This window comes from Mauremys mutica, chromosome 5 (assembly GCF_020497125.1).
Source record: "Mauremys mutica isolate MM-2020 ecotype Southern chromosome 5, ASM2049712v1, whole genome shotgun sequence".
NCBI classification, from domain to species: Eukaryota; Metazoa; Chordata; order Testudines; family Geoemydidae; genus Mauremys; species Mauremys mutica.
The window spans coordinates 38190560-38209298 of NC_059076.1; the positions used below are offsets into that span (position 1 = coordinate 38190560).

At 41.1% G+C, this 18739-nt stretch overlaps 1 protein-coding gene across 2 annotated transcripts in view; it reads right to left on the bottom strand.

Moving 5' to 3' along the window:
• BANK1 (B cell scaffold protein with ankyrin repeats 1) overlaps nt 1-18739 on the bottom strand; it is a 274622-nt gene that overhangs the window by 175751 nt on the left and 80132 nt on the right. For both annotated transcript variants that reach the window (XM_045017387.1, XM_045017388.1), the window contains exons 5-7: nt 17785-17920; nt 14927-15069; nt 1626-1743 (exon numbers count right to left, since the gene is read on the bottom strand). In XM_045017387.1, the coding sequence (XP_044873322.1) occupies nt 1626-1743; nt 14927-15069; nt 17785-17920 (397 nt within the window). The remainder of the gene's footprint in view (nt 1-1625; nt 1744-14926; nt 15070-17784; nt 17921-18739) is intronic.

Consider the following 18739-nt stretch of genomic DNA (forward strand, 5'->3'; position numbering starts at 1 on the left):
TTCCAGAGCTTAAATACCCTTATAGTTAGAAAGTTTTCCTAATATTTTAACCTAAATCTTCCTTGCTGCAGATTAAGCCAATTACCTCCTGTCCTACCTTCAATAGACATGAAAAACAATAGAAAATTGTCTTCAAATATATTAAGGTTGACTGTGCGTTGTGTGAAAAAATACTTGCTTTTGTTTGTTTTAAACCTGCTGCCTATTCATTTCATTTGGTGGCCCCTTGTTCTCGTGTTATGAGAAGGAGTAAATAACACTTTCTTATTTACTTTTTCCACACCAGTCATGATATTATAGACCTCTATCATATCCCCCCTTAGTCGTCTTTTCCAAGCTGAAAAGTCCCACTCTTATTAATCTCTCCTCCTACGTTCCATACCCCTAATCATTTTTGTTATCCTTTTCTGAACCTTTTTGAAGTCCAATATATCTTTTTTGAGATGGGGTGACCACATCTGCACACACTATTCAAGATGTGGGCGTACCATGGATTTATATAGAGGCAATATGATATTTTCTATCTTATTATCTATCCCTTTCTTAATGATTCCCAACATTCTTTTTGCTTTTTTGACTGCCGCTGCACATCGAGTGGATGTTTTCAGAGAACTATCCACAATGACTCCAAGATCTCTTTCTTGAGTGGTAACAGCTAATTTAGACCCCATCATTTTATATGTATAGTTGGGATTATGTTTTCCAAAGTGCATTCCTTTCTTGTGGGTAATTTTGATGCCTCAAACTTATACCCCACACAACTGACAGTTATATGAAAAGGGAAAACTTGTATTTTCTGGGCTTCTAACTTTGCAGCAAGGCCCCTGAAGAAACTGAGGGCTGACAGACATCCTGCAAATGCCCCACGTGACACTTTAGAAGCATAAACTGAGAAAAGACCATCAGTTTATTGCAATATACTTTCAAATGTGTCAGGAACATAAAATGGCTAAATGAATTCAACCAAGACTTTGATTTTGGGCTTTAATTAGTAGTTTGTGTTGATATCCCAATGAACCAGTTACATAGAGTTTATATTTCTCTTTTATGGTGAGTTTGGATGCTTTTTCTATGGACTACCTTTCTGCCAGAATAAAGTAATGGAAACTATTAAGCCCAATTTTCCTACAACAGAGTATAGATACTTAATACAGTTTTAAGATTCAAATACATCTATCCTCTTCAGACACTCAACCTTTTTTGCATTTTGAACTGTTGCATCCCAACAATAATTAAATTAAATTAAAATCTGGATGTAGGAGAATGATTATTAAAAAGTAGTGCAAATATATATCTAGTTTCTCTCTCTCTCTTTTGTCTCCTCAATATTGGTGTATATTTCTTAATGCCTGTCTTTCCAATGACATATACAGTAACCATAGCTTGAAATTAAACTCTCAGCCATGGTCAAACACAAACAACATGCACAATTTTTTAGATAATGTATGTGTCAACAATGTGACAGTGGTTTATAAGCTATTTTAAAATGTTCCTGGTTATTGGTGTCCTTAATGTAGGCTTCTGCATTTCACTAATAGCCACTATATGTACATCCAAAACTTGTCTTAAATAGGCAATTGCTACAACAGTAGTGTACAAATAAATGCATATAAGAATGTACTCACTAGCTTGTTGATGGTGCACTTCATTTTGGAAAGCGCTGAATTCATAAACAGACTCCTTACTTTTCAATAAGAAGGTCAGAGTACTGTCAAGCTTCTCCACAGAAGAAAACTTGAAAGCCTGTTTAGAAGAAAGATAAGAGAAAAATTCACATCACGTAGTGCTTATGTATTATTAACCATGTACTTGTAGTGGCAGTGAATCAAAGGATTTAAACAAAATAAATATAAACTCAGTCTCATTAAGATTAGTTTATTTTTGAAAGACCACAAAGGAGAAGTAATCTGACATAAGACCACCAAGATAATTTGACCAAAATAAGGAAAAGTGGACATTTTGGCCCCAAGCCTTAGCTGTGACTAAACTCAGAAGGATTGGGGAAGGCCTTTAAGAAACCTTTGTGTTCCTCCTATTCTTGGCTCAGCAGTGCACTGGACCAGTATCCTGACCTAATTTAGAGCAGTGTGGGGGTTATTCTAATTTATACCAGCCGCCAACCGACCCAAGAGGCCAATACTGCAGCTGGGGATCACAAGGCAGGATGTTACCTAGGCTGACCCAAGTGAGGAGGATGGTATCATTACCTGGGTCTACACTAGGGATTGGCAACCTTTCAGAAGTGGTGTGCCAAGTCTTCATTTATTCACTCTGATTTAATGTTTCACATGCCAGTAATACATTTTAATGTTTTTAGAAGGTCTCTTTCTATAAGTCTATAATATATAACTAAACTATTGTTGTATGTAAAGTAAATAAGGTTTTTTAAAGCTTCTTTTAAAATTAAATTAAAATGCAGAGCCCCCCAGACCAGTGGCCGGGAACCGGGCAGAGTGAGTGCCACGGAAAATCAGCTCGCGTGCCACCTTTTAGGTCTACTTTGCACCAGTGACACAGTGTAAAGCAGCTACACATATCTGAGGATCAGGGGTAACTGTGTGGAAAGTATTAGTGGTCTTATGGCAAAACAATTTGATTGGCTCATTTATTAGCTACAGAAGACACTCATACTGCACTGAATCATATCAGGAACCAAGTTATGTTAGCTGCAATGATCCCAATCACTGCACCACACTCAAAAGGGCTGAAAAAGCAACTGTGCCCCATGGCAGCCTGGTGCATAGTGGGAACTGTGCAGTCTGCTCTCCACCATGCAGCTAATACTTCTGTGGGCTAGGAAAGCAGGTGGAACAGCAGGTCCCATAGCAGTATTTCCTCCCTGCCACCTTTGAGGTGCCAAGGAGAGTAGTCTGACTGCAGAAGAAATTGTGGCAAACCCTAGAGTGGGCTGCACAAAAGTTCCTTGCATGTTCTCTCCATCAACTCAAACCCCAGAAAACGGCTTGTCACTATTACTATCATAAAATGATTTTGAGAGAAGAGTTTGAAACAAAGAGGCTTACAGTATATTATATAATGTTTAACATAACAAAGGTTTTGAAGGGTGACATTTACACATTGAGCTATCACTTTGTAAGTTTATCAGGATATGTCTACCCTGCAGTTGGAGGTGTGATTGCAGCACCAGCTGGCATACCCACACTAGCTTTAATCTAGCTAGCATGGCTAAAAGTAAAGATGTAGCAGTACAGGATTCAATGCAGGCTAGCAAGGTGATTATGTAGCAAAAGTCCCCAGGGTGCTTGTACAACCCAAAGCAAAGTCTGTGCTGCTACAGCTTCACTGCTGTTTTTAGCATGCCAGCTAAATTAAAGCTAGCGCAAGTTATGCCAGCCTGTTCTGCAATCACACCTCTGACTGTAGTACAGATACACCCGCAGACTCATGGCAGTTGAGGAATCTTTTACTGAGGGAACATTTCTGAGCACGCCCTGCTGTACATAAAAATATGCACTAATAAATGAAAACAAAAATTGAAAACACTGACTGCAGACCAGCCACACAGATAACCTCTTCAGAAGAAGCAAAACTAAAGTAGCAGCCAACTTTTTGCAGCTCCGAAACGATCCTACAAAATACTGTACTTAGTCCAGAAAGGTCTCCATACTTTATCATGACGGCCATGCAGTGCCGCCATTTTTTTGGGGGGGGAGGCGGGTTTCCTTGTAAAGTGACACTGATTTCTGTTTTAGAATGGAAAACCCACATACAATACCAGATAAAAAGAATTTAACTATATAACTATAAGGATATATTTGAATTTATAAGCTACTGCTTTGAATTATTACAAATTCATTCCTGTACATGGAAAATAAGGTATCAATTAACTGTTCTGAATCAGAAGTTGGAATACACAACCAAAATATAGCAGAAAAGATAATTAATGTGCTGCAAAACCAACTGAAAAAATAAAGCAAGTTAGCAACACTTCACTGAAGTCTATTGAGCCCCACATGTTTGTGTGTAGAATTTGTCCCTTTACATAACTTACTAGGATTGTACATTTAATAACTGTTTTATTTTTATAAAGATATTTTAAAAACTCATTCCATCATGCCCAAACCCACTGCTTAGGGTCTGTAAATACTTCTGAAGGTAGGACTAGTTTCAATAGTATGATGAGGCCAGTAGTACTACACTGCTATCAGAATATGTTTCCAAAGCCAACCTAACAAATGTAAAGGTCACCTTCCAGTGGCAAAGATTCAATTTAGGGTCTCTCCCCCTCACTCCCAATCCCTGCTACCAGTTTGATTTATTGCAGCTCTTGGCCAGACACTTTTGCACAGAGCCCTCTACCATGTATAGTGTACCAATTAGTTATGCCCCAGGATATGGTTTTTAGGGCTTACTACCATGTGAAATCCCATAGCACTATGGTCCTGATTCAAGAAAGCACTTAAGCATATATTTAACTTAAGTGTGTACTTCAAGTCTGATTGAAGTCAATGGAAGCTAAGCACATACTTAAAGTTAAGGATGTGCTTAAGTATTTCTCGGAATAGGGATGTATACATGTTTTCCTGAATCACAGCCTGTGCTCAGTAATAAGTGTTAATAGATTTGGACCCTTAATTTGTACCTGGATTTTAACAATTTCCACCCCACCATCAACCTCAGCCTGGACCAGTCCACACAAGAGATCCACTTCCTGGACACAACATGCAAATAAGTGATGGTCACAAACACCACCCTATACCAGAAACCTACTGACCTCTATACTTACCTACATGCCTCCAGCTTCCATCCAGCATACATCACACGATCCATTGTCTATAGCCAAGCCCTAAGATACAACCAAATTTGCTCCAATCCCTCAGACAGAGACAAACACCTACAAGATCTTTATCAAGCACTCTTAAAACTACAGTACCCACCTGGGGAAGTGAGGAAACAGATTGACAGAGCGAGATGGGTACCAGAAATCACCTACTACAGGACAGGCCCAACAAGGAAAATAACAGAACAACACTGGTCATCACATACAGCCCCCAGCTAAAACCTCTCCAGTGCATAATCAACAATCTACAACCTATCCTGGAAAACGATCCCTCACTTTCACAGACCTTGGGAGGCAGGCCAGTCCTCGCTTACAGACAGCCCCCCAACCTGAAGCAAATACTCACCAGCAACTACACACCACACCACAGAAACAACAACCCAGGAACCAATCCCTGTAGCAAACCTCGTTGCTTACTCTGTCCCTATATCAACTCTAACAACACCATCAGAGGACCCAACCACATGAGACACACCATCAAGGGCTCATTCACCTGCACGTCTACTAATGTTATATATGCCATCATGTGTCAGCAATGCCCCTCTGCCATGTACATTGGCCAAACTGGACAGTCCCTACATAAAAGAATAAATGGAAACAAATCGGAAATCGGGAATAGTAACATACAAAAGCCAGTAGGTGAACACTTCTATCTCCCTGGACATTTAAAAGTAACTATTCTTGAACAAAAAAACTCCAGAAACAGACTTCAAAGAGAAAAAGCAGAACTGAAATTCATTTGCAAATTTAACACCATTAATTTGGGCTTGAATAGGGACTGGGAGTGGCTGGCTCATTACAAAAGTAGCTTTGCCTCTCCTGGAATTGACACCTCCTCATCTATTATTGGGAGTGGACTACATCCACCCTGATCTAATTGGCCCTGTCAACACTGGTTCTCCACTTGTGAGGTATTCCCCTCTCTTCATGTGTCATTATATAATGCCTGCATCTCTAACTTTCACTCCATGCATCTGAAGAAGTGAGGTTTTTTACCCACAAAAGCTTATGCCCAAATAAATCTGTTAGTTTTTAAGGTGCCACCGGACTCCTTGTTGTTTTTGTGGATACAGACTAACATGGCTACACCCTGATATGTATCATTGACTTTCAATGAGACTTAGGCTCTTCAGTGCCTGAGTCACTTTTGAAAATAGGATTTAGGTTCCTAAATCACTTATGCACTTGTGAAAATTTTACCCATTGTCCATTCTGGGCTATCATAATTTTGGGCAGAGATTCCACATTTGGAGGAAGAGAAGGAAACATTTTTAAATGGTAGCTGTTGAAGTTGTTTATATAGGCCAAATAATAAAATTAGTCCCAAAGGAAATGGATTCATAGGCAGCCTGCATGTGAGACTCTGCGATTCATCATATAGACAACAGCATGTATGTGGTATCTATTTCATATAACTTTTTATAGAGAAGGCTGGATTTAATTCTCTTCTTCCCTCCCCCCAAACTTTACATACTATAACTGGAATCATGTTTAATGTGTATGATAAAAACATCTTTTGATATATCAAATGTCTCAAAATATTATTCAAAAAGAGTTTGATATGAAGATTCCCTAAACCTCTCTAGATATTCAGAGTCACTCTAATTAACAGGAGCATTACAATTTTAATATTAAGCACTGGATTTCCATCTTTATTCTGAAATCAAAAGGAAATCTTAAAATAAAATATCTAAATAAGTAGATCAATATTTGTATTAGTAGAAAATCTCATAGGAAGAACCAATAAGCTGTATAACACAATGTTGAAATCATAAATTAAAGAAAAGTATATAATGAAATAGGAACAAAACTCTAATTATGAAGCATAACAGCCATATGATCATGTCTCTACATAAGGAGTCAGTATAACAAAATATGTTCCTAGGAGAGCTTTTTTGATGTAGTTTTATATGTTGTTATTTGTTGTTCCCACTTTTATAATTAAACCATTAGCAGTCCTCACCTCCCATATATCTCGATACCAAGTCCTTTCAGCACTCCAGTAAAAGGACAGGTCATGGGCAATAAACAAAAATTCAGGGCCTGTGACCTGTCCATGACTTATATTATAAATACCTTTGACTAAACCTTAAGGGGGTCGCTGCTGGGGGGGCACCTGGAGGGGCCGCTGCTGGGGGGCAAGCCGGGAGAGAGGCACGCCTCGGTGGGGCTGATGTTCCGGAGTGGGGGGAGGGGGGCCTGGACCAGCCCTGGCACCAGCTGCCAGGAGCTGCTGCCAGGGGAAGTGGCTGCATTGGCCACCCAGGCACTGCTGCTGAGGGCTTGTTGCAGAAGCCGCTGCTCTGACAGCCTGGGGACCACCACAGGGGGCTGGCAGCAGCGGCTGCACCAGCCACCTGGGGACCGCTGCTCAGCCAGTCTCCAGGGCCAGCCACACTGGCCACTGCTCAGGCAGTCCCCAGAGCCAGCTGCCCAGGGCCACCAGGCAGCAGCTGGTGAGGCTGGCCCTGGGGGCACCTAAGCAGCTGGTCCCCAAGCCAGCTGACCCCTGCAGAAGTCATGGAGATCGCGGAAAGTCACAGAATCCATGATTTTCCGCAACTTTTGTGGCAAACATTTTGATGTTTTGATAAAAAATTCAGAAACAAATGGAAAAAGGCACATTTTCGCAGAAAACATTTTATTTTTTAAAATGATCATTTTAAGATTTAAAATGTTTTGTTAAAATTTTTTTGATCAAACCTAATTTTTAATCTAATTTTGGCTGTTGACCCCAGTCTAAAGAAGTGAATCAATTGGGTTTAGAGGTACAGTATTACTAAAACCTGTCATCTCTGGCGACTACGTCCTGAATTGGCCAACAGTAAAAAAATAATAATAATAATAATAAAATAATGAACTGAGCACTCTAAATCTATTTTTTTTAGTGGACATTAATGCACATAATGAACAAATAATTTGAAAGGTCAACAACAGAGGATACAATCTCTTAAAGGTATATTATCCAAACATGTTCCTCACTACTTTATTGTAGCCATCTGGCCTTGCCCCATCACACATGGCATTCTTGATATGTCTTATTGGACTAATTTGCATTCATTAAGAGATTTTAATAAGCATCTCAGATTGCAAGAAACTTGAACTTTTCTTTAAAATTACAGAATGCTGTTTCTTTGATCAATAATTGCTGTAAGCATTTGTATTTGACTTTAATTTTGTTTTATGTTGTGTCTGATTGTTACTCTACATAAACTGCTGTTGCCCCAGGATACCTTTGTAGATAAAATGCTAGTCTCAAAGGTTTTAATTATACTGGTTAAATAGAAGTTACTGCTATTCCTTCTACTTGATGGGAATTCTAATGATCTTCCTAAACTGTGTTTTGGTTTTCCTTATGTGAATCTCTTTTTAAGGCTCATTTAGATGATGTTCCATTAACTGAGCCTTTACAATGTATCCTGCTGCTATACTTTGTTAGCAGAGAGCTAAGGTCACCTAGTAACAGCTTGTGCCCTTCCAGAATGTCAAGTTCAGCAAAACTCAAACTTCTGAAAACCAGGAAATACAGAGTTATGGTAAACACCCATGCAACTATAACTGTCCCCCTAGAGCTGGCAATAGCCACTGGAAATTATCTGCACACATTCCGACAGCATTCATTGGGTTAGGTTTAGCTGTATTGAATTGGTGGAGGAATAAGTTTGAACAGCTTGGAAGAGCTGTGATTGTGATATGAGGAGATCTGCCTCTGAGTACCCCCATGTGTGTTATCAAAGGAAAGAGATGCATATGTACCTTGAGGTTCCAGTCTTCATCATTTCAACATAGAATTGTGTAGACTGTATCAGCAGCAGCAGGGAATGGGGTCTTCTTGCCATTGGTACTATCAGTGGTGAGGTGAAATATGAAATATGAAAGCAATCTGTGAATTTAATGATGGGGAGGGTAAAGCATGGGTTTAGGTGGCATCCTGTGTGTAAGTGTGAACGGGCTGCAGAAGGGTACTGTATGAAGTTTTTGCTGAATTTTACAAGTGTAGGATTCTGTTAGGGGGATGGGCTCAGTGTTTGAACATACAGCAAGTGCAAACAGTGCCTGTCCATCACAGTGAAAAGGCAGAGTATTATGGGCATTGCAGGGCATGGCACAAAGAGGGCTAAGGTTGGATGGACATTTACCTTTACTCTGTTTTTCCTGGTTTTTGGAAGTTTCAGTTTTGCTAAGTCAACATTCTGGAAGGGCATGAGCTATCACTCGACAACCTTAACTCTGTGTTAAAGATTTTGCCATTCAATTTCCTAGGTTTTTTTTAAATAGAAAGAGAAATGTTTTTTGACAGGAGGTAGTGGCATTTTAGGCAGCTGTAATTCTCACCTAGGTTTACAGTTCATATGATACTGTGGCTAGATAATAAAAAAAACTACTCTTATATAGTGTTTTTTAGCCTTATACATTATCCCCATTTTACAGATGGGAAACTGAGGCACAGAAAGGTGATGTAACTTGCCCAAAGTCACCCAGCAGGCCTGTGGCAAAACTACAAATAGTTTCAGTCCAGTAGTCTTTCCATTAGGCCACATGGTTGCTATGGGATTTCTCAGTGCTCCTGCCCCCTCATGGACATTTTGTTCCAGTGAAATGGGAATAATGGTCAGGTTTTGAAATGCTTACAATGTGTAGTTGCTAAGAGAACCAGTGAGAGAAATCTCTGGTCTATGTCTCAAAAACTTGTCAATTTTATTACATGGTTGTTACAATAACTTTAAGGGTCTGAGAGAATCCTGGTGTGTCTTTCTTCTCCATCCTCTGCCACACCACTTCCTGCAACATGTAGCTCCCCTGCCAACATTTCCAGTTCCCTCTCCCCTTCCCATCCCATTGAGTCATTAGTTGTCACTGCAGAAACCATTAATATGTAAAAAAGTTGCTCCTTGCTGTCTCTTCCCTATGCGGCTGTGTGTTAGGGTTGCCAACTTTCTAATTGCACAAAACCGAACAACCTTGCCCCTGCCCCGCCCCTTCTCCGAGGCCCCATTCTCACTCACCCCTCCCCCTCCCTCCGTCGTTCATTCTCCCCCACCCTCGCTCACTTTCACTGGGCTGGGGCAGAGGGTTGGGGTATGGGGGGAGTGAGGGCTCTGGCTGGGGGTGCAGGTTCTGGGGTGGGGCCAGGGATGAGGGATTTAGGGCTCTAGGCTGGGGCCGAGGGGTTCGGAGTGCGGGAGAGGGTACGGGCTCTGGGAGGGAGTTTGGGTATGGGAAGGGGCTCAGGGCTGGGGTAGGGGGTTTGGGAGTGGGAGGGGTTCAGGGTGCAGGCTCCGACTGGGCGGTGCTTACATCAGGCGGCTCCCTGTCAGTGGTGCAGCAGAACTAAGGCAGGCTCCCTGCTTGCCCATGCTCCATGCGGCTCCCAGGAGCGGCTGGCATGTCTGGCTCCTAAGTGGAAGGGACAGGGGGCTCTGTGCACTGCCTATGCCTGCAGGCACCACCCCTGCAGCTCCCACTGGCCATAGTTCCTGGCCAATGAGAGCTGCGGAGACAGCACTTGGGGTGGGGGCAGTGCATGGAGACCCCTTGGCTCACCCTATGCCTAGGAACCAGACATGTCAGCCACTTCCAGGAGCTATGCGGAGCCAGGGCAGTCAGGGACCCTGTCTTTGCCCCGCTGTGCCACTGACCAACTTTTAGCAGCCTATTAAAATCTCTCAGATTGCTTACAGTACTCACCGAGAGATCAATGCCAATTCCGGTAGACTCCCACCAATCCAGGAGAGTTGGCAACCCCTATTGTGTGTACACATCACAGGTAGCAATTTACTTCAAAGCTACAGGCTACCTTGGTTACATGATCTGAGATGCACACAGGGCTGGGCTCCTCACTCCTGCTACCCACCCTTAGCTGGGAATCCTGTCACTGCTTCAGCTTGCTTCCCCAGCCATGCCCCAGGTCCATCCAGTCTGCCCCTCCCCCACACACTGGCCAGATCTCAGGACCAATCCCCAGTGGGGTGATGTGTATCTTACCTATTCATTTTCTGGATTTCAGATATTTAAATTTCAGTCCCCCCCACTCCAGATCGCAGCTCACATGTAGGGGCTTAGAGACCCCCAGAGAAGCTGTATCCCCCACATCTCAGAACATATAATAGGCAGGGAGAGGGGCTCAGACCCTTGCAGAGGGGAGAATTCAGAACTGGCAGTAGTCTTCCCACCAGTCATAACCCCCTAACTTCCTCTGCTACCCCTCATATTCTCCTACCCCTCACCTGAGCCTCCCAACCCCTCTTCTCTCCCCTAATACGCATTTCTATTTAGGACCCCATATACACCCATCCCTCACTGAAGAGACAAACCCCTCTTCATTCCTCCCCTCCAATGAGAATTCACATGTGCAATTTATTTTCTTTTCAAAAATAGTTTCAGCACCTTCTGAATATTCTGTTGTACTCAGATGATGGTTTCTTTTGGGTGGGTGGAGGAGGTTAACTAAAAAAAAACCTTGTCAAAGGCAGATTTTCCCCAAATGCTTACAGTTCATTCTCAGATTTCGGCCCAGATTTCTTAAAAGTTGCATGCTCAAAGAGGTGTGCAGTAGCCCATTCATCTCAATGCGATGTTCTCAGATGAAAGACTACTCAATGTGGACGAATACAGCCTAAAACAATAGCCCTGAAATGTGTGAACTGATCTATTCATATCAGTGGGTGTTCCCTTCCCCTCTCCCCAGGGCAGGAGGAGAATTTCTGATGTGTGTCAAGCATACCCCTTCGCAGATCCTATTCCAATATCAGCCACTTGTTCTTGGTGCATGCTGCAAGCATACCTGTTCTAACTTCCCTCCACAGAAGAGTGGGGTCCCTCACATCCTGTCACACATGTTGGACAGGGACTATGGCTCAGACACCAACAGAGGGAAGGGACTACAAGTCCACATGGGGGGTGAGAGGGCAGAGAAGGATGCTCAGATCCCCAGATCCTGCCCAGGGCCGGCTCTCGGCACCAGCGCTCCAAGCATGTGCTTGGGGAGTCACTTTCCAAGGCTTCTTTTTTTTTTTTTTTTTTTGCTTCGGGCACAAAAAGCCGGGAGCCGGCCCTGAGTAGAGGTGAGCTGTGGTGGGGGGGGCATGGGGATGGCCGCAGGAAGTAACCTGGCGGGGGAGGTGGGAGTCAGAGAACTTCTCCCCCCGCCCAGCTCACCACCACTCTACTGCCGCCTGCTCCCCCGAGCACGCCGCCGCTCCGCTTCTTGCCGTGTGATTCAGTTGTTTTGTGGCAAGCCTGGGAGGGAGGAGGGAGAAGCGGAGTGGCGGCAGCATGCTCAGGGGAGCAGGCAGAGTGGAGGTGGGCACGGGGAGGGCTGCAGGAAGTAACCCTGGGGAAGGCACAGGAACCGCTCCCCCCCCCCCAGCTCACCTCCGCCTCTTCCCCCAAGTGCACTGCCGCTCCACTTCTCCCGGGAAATGCGGCACGCCTGGGGGAGGAGGCAGGGCTGGGGATTTGGGGAAGGGGTTGGAATGGGGTGGGGAAGGGGTGGATGCGGGAAATTTTTTTTGCTTGGGGCAGCAAAAAACTTGGAGCCGGCCCTGAACCTGCCATATAGAGAAAGGGAACATATGGGGCTGATGGGTGCTCCTAGGCTTCTCCCTCTCCTTACCTGCCACTCCCATCTATCTCTTTCCCAGGGTCCCTCTCCATCACCTAAGTCCCCCAAACCCTCTCACCTCCACTACTTCCCATCCCCATTTATCCCCCTCTCCTTGCTGCAGCCCCAAACTCCTCTCATCCTATTTCCCCCCACTCCTCCACCCCTTCAAATACCTCTGCCCTGCCAACGAGCATTCACTTTAAAAAATAATAATCATTTTTTTTAAAATCCTGACAAACAGATTTTAGTAATAAGCCTCTCTCCCTTTTCCAGATTTCTGCCCCAGGTAGGACTCAAACTGACTCTAGATGGTGGGCCAGATTCAAAGAACCACTACTTTTCCCCTTGAACTAACCAACTGGCATGAAACTTTAGTGGCTAACAATCCTGTTAACACCTCTGTTTGCACATGTTCAGTGAACTCTATTAGGAGTGAAAATAAGCACACGAGGCTTCCAGGAAGCCTAACTGCAGAAGCAACATCTTTTTCAAATAATGGTTTCATCTGATTTCCCACAAAGGGTTGGTTGGTGCCATGCACTCTGTTGGGATAACTTTGAGCATTTGAGACCCTGGTCCAATTGTCTGAGCCCTAGATTGGCTTTTATGTGTGAGCTCAGAAGGTTGTCAGAATCTCTGAACTTTAAGAAAAGCTGTTTTTATTTTCCAGCGGCTTTATCTCAGGAACCCCTTGTTCAAATGTCCTCAAATTTGGACCGCTAACAGAACCCACGCTCCCATTAGGCATATCAAAACTAAAGAGTCAAGCTTTAAACAGAAAGCTCATCTCAACCTTAAGTATAACAATGCTGTTGCTCTGCTGCTAAAATAAGAGGTTAAAGGAGTTTGAAATTGAGGGAAATAGCTTAGCTAGTGCAGTTACATTGCTCCATGGCTTGGTGTTCATCATTAAAAATAACAACACAAAATGGATTTCCCATTACCATTCTTTCCCACAGAACAGCCATCATGCTGTATGGATAGGACCATTTAATTGATAATGAGAAAGTCTCTTGGCAGTGACTTATGTTTCCTATACTAACCCAGAGCAAATAAAACTAAATAGCCAGACCTACAGTGGCTCCAAATTTATACCCCCATTTATTATTCAGGTGAGTAAAGGTTAGGAGATCATTAAAATATGCCTGACATTCAAAACACTAGTACTATATTTCCTAGTGCACATACTGTTCTGCATGGAAAAATTCTGCAATTTGTACTTGAATATTATTTAAAATTGTATATGTCCTACTTACTGAATTTTAGTCACATTGTTGAGATGAAGGGCCAACCTAATGAACAAAAGAATCTAATAACCTATAGACATTTAAGACAGACATAGTATTGCTAGCTCACTATTTTTTTTTAAAACTCAATCTCACACCATAACCTTTCAACAGAAAATTTTGTTAAATCCAGATCAAGGTCATTTTAGATGGCCTTTAATCTAGAGATTTAAGAATGATCAGATATTGTAAAGACTTCAGGAGGTGCACTGGCAGGATAAGCTACACTTTATTTTATTTTATTTTATTTTCCAGGAACAAAAGTGAATTGTATTTGGAAGGAATCTACCACTATGTTTAAACAGAATGCTAATAATGAAATATATCATTTTTTATTAATCCTTTTGTTATGAGTGTAATGCCTTAGGTGGTAGATAAGGTATATTTGTCACAGGAAAATGAGACTTGTCTATGTTACACAAAGACTTTTTTGTTGTTGTTCTTTCTTTGTCATTACAATACAGACGTGTCAAATATGCTCAAACTACCAATCCTTGGACAAGTGATATTCTGTCCATTCTAAAGACTGCTTTCTTTTCCTGCTGTTTTTAACATGTTGCTGGTAAAGGATACTTCATGCTGCAGAGGCTTTATACTGCAGTCTGCAGTGCTGAGTATGAAGTCTAGCTTCAAAGCCTGAATTCTTCTAAACACATGCAAATATCTGCATGGCAACCAGCAGACCTCATGAGTTATAACTGAATAGCTGTGTACAGTCTATATATGCATAGTAAGCTAATGTTTTCCATACATAGAATGCTTTCAGTTTTCAGTACCAACCCAAAAGAAGGGATTTACTGCTGAATGGATATACTGTGATCCAAATCTCTCCCTCCCCAACCCCCAAACACTTGTGTGATTTAAGGACATTTTCCCTTGGTTTCAGAATAGACTCATCAGTTTCTTTTTTGCGATTGATAGAAATTAATTATTATTATTTTCATCTATGAGGCAGGGACATTAGTCTATGACTGTAGAGAATCATTCAAATTTATGTCATGTAAACAATAAACAACAAATAACAACTAATAATAGCTCAATGGAGATAATTTGTTTTTACTTGTCTGATTTGTTTACAACTAGACATCTCAAAGACTGGATTCTTTCCACTCTTGTTGATCCATTGCTCGTTATTATTCTATCAAAATAGCCTTTATAGCACAGTATACGTTCTCTTATCTTATACTGGCACTTTTATGCTTTTTTATTAACTTAATGGAGATGTTAACTTACCTGACAAGCAAAAGCTATTGGATCAGCCACTTTTTTAAAAATGCGTTCAATCTCCTCTACTGCTGTGTAGTATTCAATCTGTGTCACGGCCTTAATGACTCCCCCACAGTAGACATTTACATTTACAGCGCCAGCAGGAAAATCTTATAAAACACAAACAAAAACAGCAGCTGAAACCATTTTATAATGCCAGACTGGAGATCTCAGGGAGTAAGTTAAAGAACAAAGAAATATCACAAAAACCACATAAAAAGTAACAAATAAGATTTTCATTTCACAGATGTTTCAATGCAATAATTTTTAAACCAAGTCCTTCAGTTTAAAACAAAAATGCAACAAAAATACATATCTGTAAATTCTTATAAAATATAGCTATGAATTAGAAACTAGATGAAAACAGAATGCTTCACATTTCAACCTTCCCTTTGATGGATTGATGCTCTATAATCAGCTGCCTTCTGCCTACAGATTAAGTAAAGGTTCAGTCATTTATTACAAGTTACAGATTTACTATTAATCTTTTGAAACATTTTTCTTAATTGCAGACAAGCCTCTCAGAATTGAGTTTTGTAGAAATTACAGTTTAATTACTTCCATTCCAGTTGTTTATCTACTGAAAGCTGAGGAAGGAGGTATTTGTATACTCTGTTACTTTAGAACAACTTGCTCCATGTATGCAGCATGAGCCCTCTTTATGAGTACATTTTATAATTCATTAGTATTCATTGTGCCATGAATCCTGCTGTACCTACCAGTGGCAGAACTAAAATTCTAGCTCTCCTCACAAAAGAATTAAAAATGGACAAAATTGAAGACAGAGAAGAAATAGAGACTCAATGAAACTAAGATTAATAGAAATCAGTATCTCAATTCACTGAAATGATAACAAGCACAAACTAGTTTTACTTTTCTTTGTTAAAATGAAATCAGCTGGATCCTTTGTCCAAATGGGCATTCCTGTACTTTACTTATTTTAGGTTTTTGCTGGGGGTGTGTGGGGAAACGGTACAAATAACAAAGAAGCTAAATTTAACAATGATGGGGGGAAACCAGTGCTTCTGTTGGAATGCCAAACACTTTTTATTTAAAAGCTCCAATGGAACAAAAAACTAACCTTGGTTTGGGACAAAAAGAAACGGAACTTATTAGTTATTCTTTGTATTTTGTGTTTACTAATCTATATCCCTTATGGCTATCTGCCCTGGCCCAATAATGTCCCCAGAAGATATGCCTGGAGGAGCCCCCACAACAGAGTCAATGGGAATTTCAGTTTGCCTTTTCTGAAAGATGCCTCATCACCAAGATCTTCCTCCGGCCAAGCATAGCCATTTCAAATCACCACCTACCTCCCCATTGAGCCATCCTGGTAATGAATAACTCTCAAGCATATGGATAATCAGGCAACTTGCAACCTCACCTTTGAGTGCCTCCATACTTGAATGGACTTAATAGAGAGGTGGACCCCAGGAGCTCTTGTTCTAATCCCATCTGTCACTGACTTGTCATGTTTTCCTGGTCAAATCACAACTTCCTTGCCTCAGTTCCCCATCTGCAACATGGGGATAATACTACTCATCTAACCTCACAATGGCATCATAAGGATCAATTAGTGTCCATATAGTCCTTTGAATGCACCATAGAATTGTTAAGTACAACTATTACTATAAAAGCCACCTATAATCCCCAGTGAGAGGGAGCCAGTGGTGGCTCCTTTAAGGGAAGAGGAATGAGGTCAGTGATTGTGATCAACTTCTTCCCTACAAAGAGAGATGCAGCCTCCCACAGGAGATGATCTGAGAACACTAATACAAGAAAAAGCTGCTGCTCCCAAGGGAGTAAAGAGAAGCTGATGTTCACTTCTGTCACCCACAGATCACACATGCCTAAGAAGGAACAATGGGATTTGCTAGAGCTTAGCATCCCCAAAAAATTAAGCCACTTACTTAGGCCTTGTCTACACTACACAGTTTTGGTGACAAAAGTCAGCTTTCATCGACAAAACAAAGATGCCAAATTAGGATTTTAGGGCCTAACTTCAGGCGACCAAGTTTGAAAACTGTAGCTTAAGTGTTTTCCTCTTAAATGATGTGGTATTACCATGGTTTTTAAAAATAAAATATTATATACTACCCTTTGGGAATTCACAACATGCTACAGAGAGGCAAATTGAATCCTGAACTATTAGCTGAATATTTTCATCACACCTCTAGTCCAATAACTGCGAGGGAGGTATGGCTATTCCCTCTGCATTCTGAAGCTCATACAATGAAAAATGTTGTTGTATTGTTTATCGTGCTCCAGGCAAAATAAGAAAATAGAATAGCTAATATTATGGATGAAGTGATTGACAAAACCCAGAAAAACCAAGGGAGACTGAGTAATATAGAGAAACGGGATGGATATGAAATCACAGCAAAGAAAGGAAATGTTCTCAGATGTCAGTAAGAATTATAGACAGGCATATGGGCAAAAAGAAAAAACAACTTCACTGAATAAAATAAGAGACAAAACATCTTGTTAAACCTAACGCAGTAATAAGAATATTAGCTTTGCATTTTATAGCAGGAATTTATTAAGAATGTTAATCTGACTAATCAATGACATTTTAAAGCCTGCCACCTGCCATTTAACCACACAAAAACAACCAAATAAAATCCAGTTTCCCATAAATCACAAGCCCTTGTGTTGGTGTATTAATAAAAAGGATAATGCTCTGTATGCAAAACCCATACACAGGAAACACTTACAAAATAATATTAGATTCTGATGGGAAGTGAAAATACTTATTGTAAGACATGTGAAGAGAGTCCAGGACCAAAATTTTCTATTTATTTAAAGCTACAGCAATGTTCTCTTACCTAAAGCTTTCATGCATCTGACCTTCTGATTCCAAAAGGCTGGCTGTGTCCTAATTCGTTGATTGTCTGTTATGAATTCAATTTCTACAGTTTCAGTTATTTCATCTCTCAAAAGAATGAATATTTCACCAGGGTTCTATAAAGTTAGAAATATGCTCCCATTAGCCTTTCACCAAATTATACTGAAACCATAAAATGTAAAATATATGCTTTAATGTAAGTTGCAAGAAAAGTTCTTTTACCAATAGCTTTATATCCTGAAATACTGTTATATTACAGCTGCGATGCTATTTCATTAAGTTATCTTTTATGTTTCTCTAAGTAAAAGATTGACAGGATTACTATAATAGTTTGAACTCTGTTTACTAAAACCATATATAATGAAATTCTTTTCACTGTGAGGCTAAGATCATATATTCACTTTTAGTACACAAAGGGTGAAATTCCCCTCATGCAGGGGACCCCTACACTACTTAAGACACACTTAAACCCTCAGAACTGGATTCATGGGTAAGGAACTTAAGTGGTATAATGGTCTTCTACGGACCCTCTGAGCAAGGGTGAATTTCAACATAGAGAACATTAGTGAGCTACAGTACATGATGGGCCAAATTCAAAGGTGACCTAGATGGAGTAAGCTGCATCTCAGAGGTGGTGTAAAACTGCATCTCAGTTTTAGGGGTAAGCTGGTGCATTTTAAATACTAAAGGCAGAATTATAGTAAGGCAAGGAGCTAACAAGAGGATACAAGATAAAACAAGCTGACTACTTTATCTTACACCTTCCTGCACCCACCCCTGAGTTGTTCTCCATGCACTGTTCAACCTTCTCTGTATGCAAGTGACACTAGTTTATGCTCACTCATGCTGACTCCCCTGTCTTACTGGTCTGTAATGTTGCACTGTTCAACACCTTTAAACTTGGCCCACTGATTTGTGACAAATTTATATATTTT